This window comes from Rhamphochromis longiceps, linkage group LG5, assembly GCF_057381845.1.
Source record: "Rhamphochromis longiceps isolate RC_006_pf linkage group LG5, R_longiceps_female_GT1.1, whole genome shotgun sequence".
Lineage (NCBI taxonomy): Eukaryota > Metazoa > Chordata > Actinopteri > Cichliformes > Cichlidae > Rhamphochromis > Rhamphochromis longiceps.
This window is the reverse complement of record NC_140561.1, coordinates 36,949,402-36,965,296: the sequence shown is the minus strand read 5'-3', so window position 1 is coordinate 36,965,296 and position 15,895 is coordinate 36,949,402. Positions and strand designations below refer to the sequence as shown.

Here is a 15,895-nt window from a genome sequence, read left to right as displayed (position 1 = left end):
TTGAAGGACATAACTATTATAAGCGGAACCACATCAATGTCCACGATTTACCTGGGGAAATATTACACGCTTATTTCGAGGAGAGGACAACAAAAACTCTACTACACAAAAGCGCGATATGCCAGAGATACAAAGTCACTTCGTGACTGTCTAAAAGTAAACCACGTGTAAAGACGTTCGCATGGTTGTAAGACACTCCAGAGTAAAGACAGAGGAGGAACTCGAGAAATACTAAACAAAGAAGTCCAACCAAAAACCAAGAAGTAGATCGTCACAGAATCTGCCCATTCCCGCATAATCTCGCCTCTCATTGGTCAGGACTCAGCGGCCGTTCACGCCAATTGGCGAGCTCGGCCGTCGTTCAGGACGCTTCTTGGCCGTCCAGGGTTCCGCTGCGACGGGATCAGAAGACGCAAATCAAGTGAAAGAAATCTTCTGACAGGAGAAAAGTTCATGCTGGAGTTCTCAAAGACCTCCGAGGGCCTCATGAAGGTAAGAAGTCACGCTGACAGCGTTTTCTGTGTTTGCGGTATGAAGTTGTACACGATAGTTTGCAGTTTTGCACCGAGACTTTTTGTCTAAAGAAGGGAAAAAAGAAAAAAAAAACCCATAAAGCTTCAGCAGAGAGGGTACAGGCCGAGCCGTTTGACGTGTTTCCATTTGTGAAAAAAAAGTTTAAGACTAAATATTTTTCCTAAAAAACAAAACAAAACAAACGACTTTTCAGTTCGTCATCATCATCTTGAGCTTCAGATGACCGACTGATCTTTGATAATGCTGCTCTCTGTTGCAGCGGCTCCAGTTGTTAAACGACTCTTAAATCACAGAAGAGCATACGCCGGTCTTACAACACACAGCTGCTTAACTCGATGTAGTTCTTATTTTAAAACTATATCACCGCATGTAGGGAGGAAGGAAGCTAAGTGGCCTGTGCAGAAATTAGGTTGGCTAACAAATCCAATTTAGTATCTAGACATGCTGCAGGAAATTCAGGAGACCTCTCGAGCTTTATTTCCCTCTAGCTGACCTCCATCTCACGTTAGTTTGTGTGGTTTCAGACTGCAAATAGGAATCTATGCGAAACTTTTATCTTTGACTAAGTATGAAATCATCTGTCAGATGAGGTTGAGTGGCTTTTGATCTGACTTCGTGTAGTTTCATGTAAAATAAATTGCTGTCTGGCATACTTTGGATAGTGTCAGTATGACAACTGGGATTTGGAAGCTTAGAAATCCTTCTTGGATTTAAAAAAGAAAAGAAAAAAAGGGGGTATTTAAAGAACTTTGGCTGTACTAGGGTGAAAGAGGGTTTTTTCGCCCTATATACTACATACAAAAACACAAGAAGATACAAAACAAAGGCCTCTTTGCTCCAATGTTTGTTTGCAGCGAAAGTAACTGTGTGTTTTAACGAGTTTACAGTGTTGCAGACGAGGCACATGGCTATCCTGGCTTAAAACAACCACGGATAAAAAGATTATGGACACAGGGCTTTCGTCATCGGAAGTAGAGCAAGGAGAACTTGTGGGAATATTTGCATTTCCCATGCTACCACCCTTTGTTTGTATACACTAATAATTGCCAACTGTAGCTCAGGGGGATTAGGCAGAACAATTTTAAAATGTTGAGGGTCTAGAAAAGTACAGTGGCACATGCAGGCTCCTGTTGGTCCAGACTCTTCTCATAACACAGTGCACACACTTCTCACAGTGATTATGGTGGCCTGTGAAATTAGCAAGCGGGCCTGTAAACCAAAACCGAGGGAGATGTGTGTGCTGTAGTTTAATTAGCTTTTTACCCATGTGGTTAGGCCACAGGCCATGAGTTCTTCTAACGGCACAACTAAAACACTGTGCCTTCTTTGTGCGAGGACGCTGCTGCAGACGGTAAATGCAGTTCAGCAGGGTCATTTCGTTTCAATTTCTGCATACTTGTTCTCCTGTTAGGCGTCGTGTAAATGCTAAGGTTTCAAGAATGCTATTCATCTTCAGGCTTCTGTGCAACTTGCGCTGTAGAAGACTGGGAAATATTGTGGCTTTTCCCCCCCTTTTTTTAAGATATCTCGTGATGACTTTGTGATGTGGGATGGTGTGGTGACCACAAACTGCTCAGATCAGAGTGAATGCTTGTTCAGGTGTTGATTACAGTCTGGTGACAGCAAAGAGTGAGATTTTTTTAGATGCTTCAGCCACTTAACAGAAAGAATATTTCAGTTATTCAAGCTTGAGCGTGCATGACTGTTATTAGGTAGTCAGTTGGTGGAGTGTTCATCCATCCCAGACGTCCCACGTGATGATTCTGGTCTATAAAGGATCGTCAGTGCAGTGCCATCAACAGTTTTGATCTCATTTCAAAGAGAGGCCTGCTTGCATTCACTTGGGCAGAGCGTGGTTGGATGTTTGAGATGTGGACACCGCAGGGCTTGTCAGCAGTACCAACACAGCTGTGAGAACAGAGACACTACAAAGAGACCACATAACTTTAACAACAAAAAAATAACCAACTGCCATAATGTCCAATTATGATGGGAACACACAGCTGGGAAACAAAGTGATGTGAAAGTTAAGTTACTCTGAGATTATCTGGTCTCTATCTACGGTCTCTTATTTGAGATCCGTGTGCTCTGATCAACACGTCCATGTTAGTGAGCAACCTTAGAAACACAGAAATTGCGCTGTTGCTAAATATTTATTGCATTTTACTAGAGAAAGTCACTGTACCTTTAAGCTATATCCAAACTAATGATCGGGTTTCCTCAAATATAAGACCGAAAAGATTTTGTATATGTTTTGCACACTAAGTCTGCTTTGTAAAATGACCCTATCCCAATATAATCACCACTAATCCACAGAAAGCTCATAAATCAGTGGGTTAGATCAGATGGCTGTCTGGATCTCTGATTTTGGGAGAATTGGAAAACATTAAGCTTTATTTGACAATGAAATGAAAGACCGAGTAACTGCAGTATTGTTATGGGAAAAAAGCAAGATTAATACTTTCCATGTGATTTTTCTTCAGTAGTAGAGTAATAATTACGCAATGTATAAATCACAATGAGCAACAAAAAACAGGCTTTCTCTTTTTATGTCTTGCCTTTACAGTCCAAACTGAACATGGAGAGTCTGAGCAAGCCAGAGTTGTTGATGCTTTTCAGCATCCTGGAGGGAGAGCTGGAGGCCCGGGATCTTGTCATTGAAGCCCTAAAGGTACCCGTCATCAGAGCTGGGAACGTTGTCGTGTTATTATAAATTCTCTGCACAAAATGTCTTTTTAATGTAAAACATTCACACCCGAGGCTGAAAAGTGGCTATTCAACGCTCGTGGTTTTGGCAGTAAATCAGTGTTCAGAATGAATTCAGCAATGACAGGCTTTCACAGCAGCAATTAATTTATCCATAGAAATATCTCAAATAACTCCTGCATGCAGCCATCGCTGTTCATTTATACTGTCTGCTTAAAGGGTCATTTTGGTTTTATTTCTAACCGGTGTATTTATCCATTCATCTGGATATTATGGATCTTGGATCATGCTAAGTTTTCACTTTTGACCTTGGTGTAGAGACGTGGAAACATGAGGAGTAGCACGTATATTACCACAGCGTTCATGCATTAGAAATCTTCATCCAGAATAATGTTATAACTATAAACCCATTATAATAACCACTGTTCAAGGCTCTAGATATTAATCTGTTGATACGTAGTTGGGGTGTGACTCATTTCCATTTCCCCGTCTTTGTTTGTTATTTAAAAAAACTACTACTAAAATCTTTCTACTACAGACAGGAGGACTTGATCCAAATTAGGTTGTCACAAAAAATGTGAGTGCATTTTTAGTTCAGTCTTTACCTGAACGATCTTTAAACATTAACGCTTTCATCAGATTAGCAAAAGCTGATTAGCATGAGCAAGTACTTCAAGTACAATTAAATAATGAACTGATATAATGAGCTGGCTCTGCAGTGAGTCTCTTATCCTACAAATGAACTCCAAGTAAAACTTCACTAATTTATTCTCATGCTTGTCTGTGCAGACCCCTAAAAGTCAAAATCAGAATCTTAAAGTGGAGTGACGTTAATGGGGAGCCATTGCAAATGAACTACCAATGATGTGATATGCTAATACTTAGAAGACGTAATCATGATGTCCTGCATAACCTGCAGACGTTCCAGGGAAGCTTTGTTAAGACAAGTGAGCAATGAATTGCACTAATCCAGATGTTATGAAATATAAGCATGAATAACAATTTCCAGTTCAGAGCATGACACAATGGAACTCAACTTGGCAATATTTCTTAAGCGATAAAACTAAGAGCAAAACAGAAATGAATGCGAGAATTCCAGAGTGAAAAAGGAGTCAAAAGTTACCCCACGGTTCCTAAATGAAAATTCAGCGATAGTGACAAGGAAATCTAGAGTTTCCATTACTTTAGACACATTCTGTCCAGCGCACAATCAAGAACTTCTGTTCTTTCTTCATTAAGTTGGAGAAAATTGTCATCAGCCATCCAACTTTTAATAGAATTCTAAGTACATATGCAAGATCATAACATTAGATATATCTTATGCCTTAAAAGAGTTAAACAGCAGAATGTCATCTGTGTAGAAGTGATAAGAAATATCCTTAAAAGTGATCAAAATGTGGTGAAGAGGGAGGAGATGTAACAGAAAAAGGAAAGATCAGGACTTTGTGGTACGCTGTAGGCAGGATGAATGGAAGAGAATCTGACCTTAGAAGTGGCCTCTGAAAAGGATGGTAAAGACAGATAGCAAGAGAAGCACTCCAAAGCATGCCCTGATATATCCATCCAGTATCTCAGCCTATCTTTATTTATCAGCAAATCATCTTTCAAAAGAGGAGAGAGGGATTTGTCCATTAGTTAATGTACATAAGTGGTAGCCCAAGTAAAGAGTTATATGTAGCCTACAAAACATTTCTCCTTGCATGTCATCTAGATTTTTAGTAGCATACAGTTTGCTGTACAAGGCTATTTTCTGTGACCGTTAAGCTAAACCTTCTGAGTTTGCCTAATCTGAGAACTACTCTCTGTGTCTGAGAGAATGGACTAAATCTTTCCGGGCATTGTTTACGTATACCATACACTGGAGTGAATAGATGAACCAGTGAACAGTGCACATGCACTCACTTTGAACTTGCTGTTGCAGAGTTTAGACTGTCAGTTTGACGCAGAGCCACCAGCTCTGACGTTAAAATGCCTTAGGCTGGCCAATCCTTTCAATTAAAGGATTGGCAGGCTATTTTCCCCATTCTGTGTCCTTTTGCTGTACCAGCAGGCTCACATGCTTTCTCATGCTTTCTGTAAATTTTTATGTTATATTAAGGATCTATTGTATTTTATTTAGATATATTTTTTAAATATAATAATAAGTGTTGTTTTGACGCAAAATCACAAATGCATGATAAATAGCGGTTAAGCAACTTCATGATGCAACATTTCTGCAAAAGATGGCTTTGCCTTTTTCAAATTTTTTAATGCTTTGCATACTTCATTCCTGCCAGTAATGTTTGCGTCTTACAGCCCTTACGCACTTGGAATTCTAGTCATTTTCGTGTTGTAAAATGTGCCATTGAAAGAACAAACTTGAGAGGAGGCAGCTTGTGGAACACTGCTGAATGTTCATGTGTTGTGTCTAGACCACATTCCTACATCTCCTCAGGGATCTGGCCATCTAAGGCAAGAAGAGTTACAGCACACTGGGTGCCTGATGACTCACTGTGAGCATGAGTAGGAGTGAACAAATAAACATTGGCCTTAACTGGAGGGAGCTTGAAGTGAATATGGCTATGCTGCCCTCATCTACACAAATTCTTAACCCATTCATCCCTTCAGTTGGACCAGTCTGACAGTTTTATGGTACTTTAATAATTATGCGATCACTAAGTTATGGGTAAAAAAAATTTGTTTTTTCAAGGAAAAAAATCAGTATTAGTCACGCAGCCTTTAATTCCAGTCATATGCAGTTAGGATTTTTAATCATCCAGCGCTGCAGGGTTCTAGTTTTTCTAAATGAGTTTGCTAAAGTGAAAACACAAGTTCATACCTTTCTTTTGTTCTGCTCTTGAAACATGGCACCTTGGGTCTTGTCCTAACATGAAAAGCGGATTGTTATCAGAGAAATAGCACCCCCATAACCAGATCTTCCATTGTTGTTGCATGGATTTATGAATGGCAGTTTGTCTGTTAGATAAATGTTGTAACTGCCGTTGAAGGGACTGTCATAAACAACAAAAAAACACCCAAAAGTTATGTGCAAAGTTCTCAGGCATTTAATTCTCTCATTTTATCTACATAAACGAGGTTGACATTTTGGGCTTTTGCTTGTCCACTGTGGATAGATTGCAACAAAATGTGATTCCCCATAAAAATTGAGTTTGAGTTTGTCTAATATTTGTACTTTATAAGAGTAACTTGTATCCATTGCTCGTTGCAGATATTAGCAAGTCTGCCAGCAGTAATTGGAGAAGTAAGGCCACTCATGTTGGTTTTATCTGATGTGTCAGTGCCACACTGTCACCGTCATGTGAGAGGTGTTTAGCTTTAACACAATTTTCCATTGTAATAAAACAGACGCAGATAAACTGTATCACATGCGTGATAAACTCTTCACATATTTGCTTTTAAAAGTATAAAAACTGTCAAGTTTCATCTGTTGTCTACTTTCTCTGTGTTTTTTCCAAATCTTTTATCAGTGATTTTCTACAGGACATTGTATTGTATGGCAAGTACAGGATGTGAGGTTAATGGCGTGTTTCTTCTGTGGTACTCTATATTTAATTATGCAGAACTATCAGTGGCATTCTAACTATCTGCTGCATTTTTCCCCTTGTGACTCACTTTTGCAGCTGCTCACACTGTGGCTTTCAAAAGGAAGTGAGTCTCTGGCAACGCTTATATTTGGCACACAAAACCCTGCAGTGATCCAGTAGTCCCTTTGGTTTGGGAAAGGAATATGAGTCTTTATGTTCAAAAGGGACTCGGATATGGAAATTAGCCTTTAATTAACTGTCAGGTTCACATGGCGTGGCAGACAAGAGCTTCCAAATGAAGCTACTTCAAAATCTTACCTTGTGCTGTGTTTAGGTGCTGAAATAGGAAAGAGCACTTTTGTTTGTTGGGCTGCGATGCATCAGCTGATTAGATTCGCTATCAGATAACATAACATATTTTGCACTTCAGTGATGGATAGTGGTTTTAGATAGCCTTTTCCTTACCATAGAATGCTAATGACATGCATTAACAACATCTGACATACAGTATACAGGATTCCAGGGTGGAAAGTTATTCATAACTTTTTATTTTATCAATCTTGTCACTAACACTGCATAGCAGAAAGACTTGAGGCATATGTCAGCAAAAGATAAGCTGGATTTGAACCAACGTAGCCATGGCAAAAAGACAGCTTCCCAAGAAAAAGCACCCACAGGTTGCCAGGAACTGTTGCCAACTGACAAAGGCGTAAATAATGAAACTAGACTGTGATGCATAACAACCATGCCCTGAGTGTTTATGGGTGTTGTACATGTACTGTATGATGCGATGAATACTGTGGTAGGTGTGGGCGCTAAGTATGAAGTAGCATGAGGAATTGGTTTTTTTTCCCTTTACAGAGAAGCGATGCAGAGGAAAACAAACTCTCTCTGTGCTGAGGAAGTACACATCTGTCTGTGCACTGAAGGGCTGTGGAGGGAGAGAGAGAAACACAGTCTGTGTTTATGAGTAAACATTTGTGTAACGAGGGGGTGCTGAGAATTTATCAAAAAAAAAAATCCTGACAATTTAAAGGCCCGTTATCCACGTATATTAAAGTGTAAACAGTGCAGGCTGAATAATTAGACATAAACAAGGAAAGAAATGAAAACTTTTTTTTAGTTATGTATATGTTTCTAAGTAGCTTTCTCCTCTGTAAGGAATGACTTATAAATCTAGTCTTATTTTCCCTTTAAGTGTCATTTTATATGACTGACTTAGGCAAGAATGGAAACTCCCATATAAGGTTTTTTTAGTCTTGGCCTGTAAAGTGACACATCAGAGCAGACAGTCACTGACGGGAACAGGAGTGGGCTGTGGGCCAGCTCTGCAGACAGATTTCGCTTTTCAGACTTCTCTTTAAAATTAGGTGATGTATGTTATTTTTAGCCCCAGTATAAACATTATTTGCTCCCTATAATATAGTCGGTACAAGAACAACAGAGTAGATGTCCTGCATAGCACAAAAGTCTGCTTCTGAGTTCCTGAATGGTGATTGGGCTTTCGATAGTGCCCACATTTGAGAGGCATTTTTGAATTCTCTCGGGCAACCCGTGTTTTCCTGTTTCACCCTCCATTCTGTTTGATCCGCCTTCACACCGTCCTCAGCGGACTAGATCAAATAACAGCTGCGAAGCCTCGCAGCCTTGTCCTGCTCGCTTTGTGCCAAATGAGCCAACATTGAGGATTGAGAAAACGATAGCCGTAAAGCTTCTGATCTCTCGTGAAATTATGTTTGAACTTTGATTTTCTGTCTAAAGCCATTGGTGAACACTCCCGGTGTTTTTCTGGAAACAACTAAGTGAACTTGAAGAACTTCCTAAAAGCAGTTAGAGTTTGATCTGACACTGTCATTTTAGTTCTATAGAATTGAGTACAGCATTATAAAGGATCTTGGTGTTTTTCAGCTCACGTTTTCTCCCCGCTCGATTAGCAAATGTCTATTTTGTTTTGTGAAATTTCATTTATGGCAGAATCTCTCCACAACTACTAATGGCTAATGGCACTTTTGTATCAATTATATTCTGCCCGAGGAAGCTTATGATGTGCTCATGCAATAGTCAATTTATTAAGCTCGGTAGTTATCCACCATGATGGCTAATCTGTCAGCCACAGTGGGCTTTTTATACCACGGGACTCCTTAATAAATGCTGCCAGTGAACTGCAGCAAGATGCAAAGATTTTAATTACTTATTTTGCTTTTCTTACAGGCTTTGTAAAAGAATGGATGACTATTGCTCTGCAGGCCTTTCCACACTTTGACAACACTTTAAACCTTTCAAGTAATCTTGGTATCAGTCTTCAGGAGCTCTGTCCTCACCTTGCCAGAGCTGATACCGCTTTCTTTAATCTCTTCATCCTCTTTTGTTGAAACCTCACTAAGACACTGCTGGCTCTGCTACAGCCCTCCTCTCCCGCTCTCTCTTTTTCACTTACTTTCTCTCTCTACCTCCCTCTGCAGTACCTCTTCAGGGCAGGCCTAAAGACATCTTCTAAACCTGAAATGTGTGGCTGCTATTGTTCCTCCTTTGTCATGAGTTAAACAGAACAGGTCTCCCTTGGCCGAGGCCCAGTCTGGTGCAGCTGTCCTGCTAAAGATAGACCGACACGCGGACCATCTGTTGCTCTTTTTCCTGTTAGTGTTTTTTCTTATTTTGTTTTTTAAACATCTCCTTCTCCATCTCTCTTTTTCTCTCTTCCCCTAAGTACTGCTTCTTTACATCTTTACCATCAGTATTAGAAATGATAATCATGGTGTGCTGAAAACGGCGTTGGATTTCCTCTTTTCATGGAAGGGAAGAGATAGCAGCATGTGTTAATGTCATAGCTGCCAGAGATTAAAGCTATTAAATCATTTCATAATCACACTCTGTGCTGTGGATTGATACTGTCTGCTTAAATTAATTGAGATATCTTTTTTACCGACCAAGAGAAGCATTATATACTACAGTGGAATTCTGTTCATGAGATTGTTCTTTAGTACGGAGGCATTTTGACGCAACCAGGTAAAATGCACGAAGATTAATATTCATTCAATTTTGCAAGTATTTATTCATAAACAGAACTATTTTGACGTGATGATGGTACTAGATGAACATCAACCCCATGGTGGGTCTATTGGAGAACTTAAGAAACCGTTCATGAACACAAGAGATGTCAGCTGATAAAATTGGCTATCATATAGGGCTGTGCGATATGACCAAAATCTCATATCCCGATATAAGAATTCTATCGTCGATAACTATATAAATCACAAAAATGTAACATTTTCTTTAAATTATGTGAATCTCGGGCAGCTCGACTTGCGGGAAGTGTTTCCAGCTGCGCGTCATGTAGCTGGAGTCGAGTGTTTTAACCGATGCATGAAACGATACATTTTTAGGCATAAGTTGTAAAGGCCGCCGTTTTCTTTGTGAGTATTTATTACACGGCGTGCTGCGGGGAAAAGCCTGTTCTAACGTTTGAGTCTAAGGTTTATTTTTTAGCACCTGGTGGCTCTTTTCTTTTTTACTTCTCATCCGTAAATAATCTGCTCTTTCATGTGATTCAGTTTATTTTGAAAAGTCTCAACAGGATCTTGAGCTTTATTGTGAAAGGTTTATGTGGAACATAAACAAGCGCACACGCGATGCTTTTACCGTCGTTGTTGCTAACCACAACACATAAAAACAGGCACTTGTCCATCTGTAGTGTGGTTATATTAAATATAAGAGAAAGAGAGAACTTTAAGAAATTAATATAGCCACTACAGTGACGATCAAAACGATGAAAAAAATATTGCCGTTAAGTTTATTTTGTGACACCACGAAACAAACGATAGCGTAAAATGAACCATACACGTTTTTATATCGTCATTGGATATATATCGTTATATGAACAGCCCTACTGTCATACATATTCTGGTGTTGGCATATGTGTCATCCAGTATCATATAGCCTAATGCAGAAGTAGTGCTCAGGGTCAAGTGAATATCTTACGATACAGCGGTGCAGAGTCAGATATTATCTTCACAGTAGGTTAATGACTCTTGTTAAATACATGCCTGGACAGTTAAAGAATAACTTATAAAGAATAATCTATACTCTGTACGTCCTGTGTGCATATCAAGTTCAGGTTTTATTGATCACTTCAAAAGACCTGTTGCCACTAGTGTTTCAATCTTTTCTCCCTGCTTCTCTTCCTTAAAAATGGTTTCTTGACAGCCACCTTTCCTTTGAGACTTTTCTGATGAGACTTCGGCGAACAATAGATGGATCAACTTAAAGGCCAGATGCGTCTCTTAGATTATGTGTCAGGTCTCTTGTCTTTTTTTTCTTCCTCCAAATGTCTTAAGGACATGACTTTCAGATATTTGGTGTAGATAGTTTTTTAGGCCTGTTGCTTCTTTCTTTGTCATCCAATCGTTCAGTCTCCACAAATCTTTAAAGGAAACACTGCACGAAAACCCGAGATATGCTACATTTTCTGATAATGGCGCTTTGGTTAATATCGTTAATATTGTTGGCACAAAAACACAGTTTTATGCCTGTAAAACTGTTATCTTTGGCATTTTTTGCACATTCATTTAAAGTGGTGGTAACAAATGTTTGTGTTTTTGTGACAGTCTGCTAATAACGGAGGGCCTAAAGATACAATTTAAAATTCGTTCTTTGTTAATTTGTCTGTTATGCATACATGGAGCACTGGCTCATTACTTCAGTTAGGTTCCCTTGGAATGATTCATAGGTTAATTCAATTCAATTCAATTTTATTTATATAGCACCAAATCACAACAAAAGTTGCCTCAAGGTGCTTCATAGATACAGAGAAAAACTCAACAATCATATGACCCCCTATGAGCAAGCTCTTTGGCAACAGTGGGAAGGAAAAACTCCCTTTTAAAAGGAAGAAACCTCCAGCAGGACCAGGCTCAGGGAGGGGCGGGGCCATCTACTGCAACCGGTTGGGGTGAGAGAAGGAAGACAAGATAAAGACATGCTGTGGAAGAGAGACAGGGATTAATAACAGATATGATTCAATGCAGAGAGGTCTATTAATACATAGTGAGTGAGAAAGGTGACTGGAAAGGAAAAACTCAATGCATCATGGGAATCCCCCGGCAGCCTACGTCTATTGCAGCATAACTAAGGGAGGATTCAGGGTCACCTGGTCCAGCCCTAACTATATGCTTTAGCAAAAAGGAAAGTTTTAAGCCTAATCTTAAAAGTAGAGATAGTGTCTGTCTCCTGAATCCAAACTGGAAGCTGGTTCCACAGAAGAGGGGCCTGAAAACTGAAGGCTCTGCCTCCCATTCTACTTTTAAATACTCTAGGAACAACAACGTGTACCAAGTTTCGTTGCCCTCCATTCTAAAAAGGCAATAATAGCTAAGATTCTGATCAGTCTGAGAAGCCAGAAAACTGATACAGTTGCTACAGCCCAGTTACAAACATTGTGTGGAAAAAGGCTGACTCCTCTCTCTCTCTCTCTCCGCCCCCCCCTGCAGGCACAGCGTAAAGAGCTATTCATTCAGGAGCGCTATGGAAGGTACAACCTCAGTGACCCCTTCCAGGCTTTGCAGAGAGACAGTGAGGCTGTGGGGGGCCAGGACAAAGAGGCTGGCTGTTCTTCCTCCACCTCCAACCCTCTAGTGGTCCTCAAACTGGTGGTGAGCCACTGCAGGAGAATGCAGGAGAAGATGCTGGCCCAGCTGGCTGCAGCTGAGAGCAGGCACAGAAGGGTGGGTGGACGTGTCGTCCTTAATCAGAAGCGCTGGTAATGAGATGATTTGGAGGGGAAAAAAAGTTAAAAGTAATCCTCAGCGTTTGAGAAAGAAAACATAAATGAGGCAGTAGCCAGTGAAGTGCTGGCTTGTAATGCACTGTGAATAAAGAGGGTTTTTAAAATAGCTTTTTATGAGTTTTTGTGACTTTTCATAATGCAAATATTCAGTCAAATGATTTATATTTATATTATTTATTATATTTACTGTTGTTTATTATTTATTTATAACTAAAAAAGTTGCATATTCAAAAGATTTTATTTTTCTGTAAAATACCGCGTATGCAGTACCTCCAAAGCCCACCAGGCCAGGAGGCCGCTGCCCCATTTAACTTGTTTAACTGTTTTAGAGATAATCAGTATTAATGTTATTTTTTAGCAGGCCAAACTCAGATTTTGTCTCCCTGCTGTGTTTCCTTCAGGTCATTGCAGACCTGGAGGAGGAAAAGAGGAAGCATGCAGAGGATACAGCGGAGGGAGATGATGTCACTTATATCCTGGAAAAGGAGAGGGAGCGCTTACAACAACAGGTGCCTTCTCACTGATGACTCATCAAATATTTGTCCAAAATGTGCTAAATCAGTAATTTTCAGATGTTTAAGCAGCCATAGTGTGTTTATGAAAATCAGTGTATTTTCAGATTTTTTTTTTTTAATTTATTTTTTCTTCTTTGTGTTGCTAGCTGGAATTTGAGAGGAGTCAGGTCCGCCGGCTGGAGAAAGAACAGCGGCGCATTACTGACCAGTTAGAGGACGAGCGGGCTCAGCACAAACAGCTCTCCTGTGCTTTGGCCAAAGAGTGCAAGTGGGCCAGTGCCAGAGCTCTGGAGGAGGGACACCGACTGAGCGAACTGAGCCGTAAACTCGAAAAGGTATAAAAACATTTGGAACCCCATCATTGCCTAGCACCTGTATGTGCTTAGGCATATTCGATTTTTGATTTTCTTTTTCTGATGTAGGAAAAAGAGACTTGTCAGTCTCTTAGAAAAGAACTGGAGGATGAGAAGACAAAAGCTCTGAGGATGGAGGCGAGAGTGGAGGAGCAGCTGGCTGAGTTTGACACAGACCGTGAACAGCTCCGCTCACGACTGAAGAAGGAGGAAGCTCACTGTTGTCAGCTACAGCATCAGGTTTGCACAGTCATCACTATGGAGGATGCACATTTGGCAAAATTTCTAATTTCATATAAACTTACTCCAGCAGGGGAATCTTAGTGCAGAGTCACATTTCTGCATATCTTTTTATTTTTCTTGTAATCAGGTAGAAGAGCTCAAGAGGAAGCTGGAGGAAGTGAACACAATGAAGGAAACTAGAGGAGCCATTACAGCTCCAACTGAGCCAGGAGAAAAGGAGTGGGCCACAAACGTTCCTCCGGGAAAGTCATTAGTAGACTCTGTTAAGGTTGAGGACATAGAGGAGGACAGAAACAAGCCACCTTCACAGGCAAACGGTCATCATTGTCCAGCAGAGACTAACGGGCATCATGACCCACAGAATGGAAATGAAAATCCTCCAATTCAGACCCAAACATCGTTCTCTCCCTCCACTGCTGTTTCTCCAACTCTTCCTTGTTCCTCCCCCTGCGCCTCACCCGTTCTTGCCAAACGGCCACCAACCAGCCCAAATCAAGAAAGCTTTCAGTCTCCCTACCAAGCCGGGATCAATCAACGTTTCCATGCTGCTCGCCACAAGTTTCAGGGTACCCCTGACCCAGAGCCGCAGTCCCAGGCTGTGCAGCCTGCTCTTCCTCTCTTGCCGAAGGACCCCTCTCCTGCGGCCGTCACCTCGTCGCCAGAGGCCAACCCGGTCAAGCAGATTGCCCGCAGCACAGTTACTCAAGTCCTGTCACGTTTCACCACCGCCCAGCAAAGTGCTACGGCGAAGCTCGCCACATCGAACAACTCACCCTTTGGTACAGACTACCGCAGCCTGGCAGCACCTTTGTCTCCAATCATTGGAAGGGCTGCAGGGATGGTTCCCCAAGGAATAAAATCGCCCACCATTCCCAGGGCAGAGCGGGGCAACCCTCCACCAATCCCTCCTAAGAAGCCTGGTCTAGCCCAGGCCCCTTCTTCTCCAGCTGCAGTGCCCAGGTCTCCCAGCCATTTCTCTGATAGTCCCCTCGCAGGAAGCTGTGGCCTCACCTCCAGCCAGGAAGGAGTTAAAGAACTGGACATGGTGGTTTCATCTAATTAACCGATCTGCTTGTGGCAACATTCACATTTCATAATAAGATATAGGTTTGTATATAACCAGAGTTTTATCATTTCCTTTTTTTAAACAAATGACCCCTCAAACACTGTTATGCTGTTTGTATTTATTAGATTTATTTGAAATACGTGCGAGGGCACTATTGTAGGAAGTAGATGAAGAGCTGGTAGTAATGAACAATTACAGCTGAGTTTAAGTTTCATAAGGTGCATATTATGTTGTTACGATGTATAATTTTTTAATAGTGTCTTTCCATTTATTTTGTCTCAAGTATGTCGCTTTTTATTGTAAGAATAATCATCAGTAACTTAACCTTTGACCAGTGTAGGCTACAGAGTCGTTTTAGTTTGCACTAGTGTTCTTTTTTTTTTTAAATTAAAAACCCAGTAGTCCTTACTTATTACTGCATCTTATTTTAACACAACAAATAATCTGATTAGTGCCGTAATGTCATGTCATGTTTTGTTGTCTATTAATTTAATGATGTAGTTACAATAACTATGTAGACTCTGATGGTTATATGCAGGTGCTGTTGTAAAAACTGTTCTGATCATCATGTCTTTGTCCTTTATAACAAATCACTATAAGAAAAAAATGTAGCCAATCATAGCTTTGATTAATATCGCATCCTGCCATGCTGGGTATTCCTCTGTTTTTAATTATATTTTTTACAGTACTTTTTTGTTAGGCTGGAAAGTGGTATCTTTAATAAATATATCCTAAATTTTGTCATGCATTCATCTGTTTATTAGCCCTCCTACAGGAATTATAGTGTTTTAGGTATTATTGCCAAGAACTTGTTTAAATAACATAAAAAAGGACATTCAGTTTGGTGTTTTTTATATATATATATATATATATATATATATATATATATATATATATATATATATATATATATATATGTGTCCCTCATCCTATTCATGTAGCCCCTTCCGCCGGGGTTACTTGCGTAGTAGCATTCCAACAACGCCCTGTTTTCATCCCTTGCCCACCGATGCCTTCTTGTTCCAGTAGCCCACTTTTCGTCAGGGTGCCCTGGTTCCTCAACACCTGACGCGGACCTTGTTGATCCGGGCGACGTCCGAGCCGGCATGCCTTCATATTTATCTGTCTCGCTCATGTCTGCGGTAGGCTTGCTTAGCATAGGGGGTCTAGCC

At 40.5% G+C, this 15,895-nt stretch overlaps 1 protein-coding gene across 1 annotated transcript; it reads left to right on the top strand.

Annotated features, from left to right (window-relative positions):
* Positions 1-365: 365 nt before the first annotated feature.
* On the top strand, positions 366-15,117 carry LOC146670518 (CTTNBP2 N-terminal-like protein). Its single transcript, XM_085407479.1, has 7 exons — positions 366-492; positions 3,101-3,205; positions 12,251-12,484; positions 12,948-13,055; positions 13,208-13,396; positions 13,484-13,654; positions 13,785-15,117. The coding sequence occupies exons 1-7, from the start codon at positions 454-456 to the stop codon at positions 14,718-14,720; spliced, it is 1,782 nt and encodes a 593-aa protein (XP_085263605.1). The 5' UTR covers positions 366-453; the 3' UTR covers positions 14,721-15,117.
* Positions 15,118-15,895: the final 778 nt, after the last annotated feature.

What these genes read in the sequence shown, in the direction of transcription:
- LOC146670518 (XM_085407479.1), top strand. Translation starts at nt 454, where the DNA reads ATGCTGGAGTTCTCAAAGACCTCCGAGGGCCTCATGAAG. An exon ending in CCTCCGAGGGCCTCATGAAG is followed by an intron (nt 493 to 3,100) that starts GTAAGAAGTCAC and finishes TTGCCTTTACAG; the next exon opens with TCCAAACTGAACATGGAGAG. An exon ending in TTGTCATTGAAGCCCTAAAG is followed by an intron (nt 3,206 to 12,250) that starts GTACCCGTCATC and finishes CCCCCCCTGCAG; the next exon opens with GCACAGCGTAAAGAGCTATT.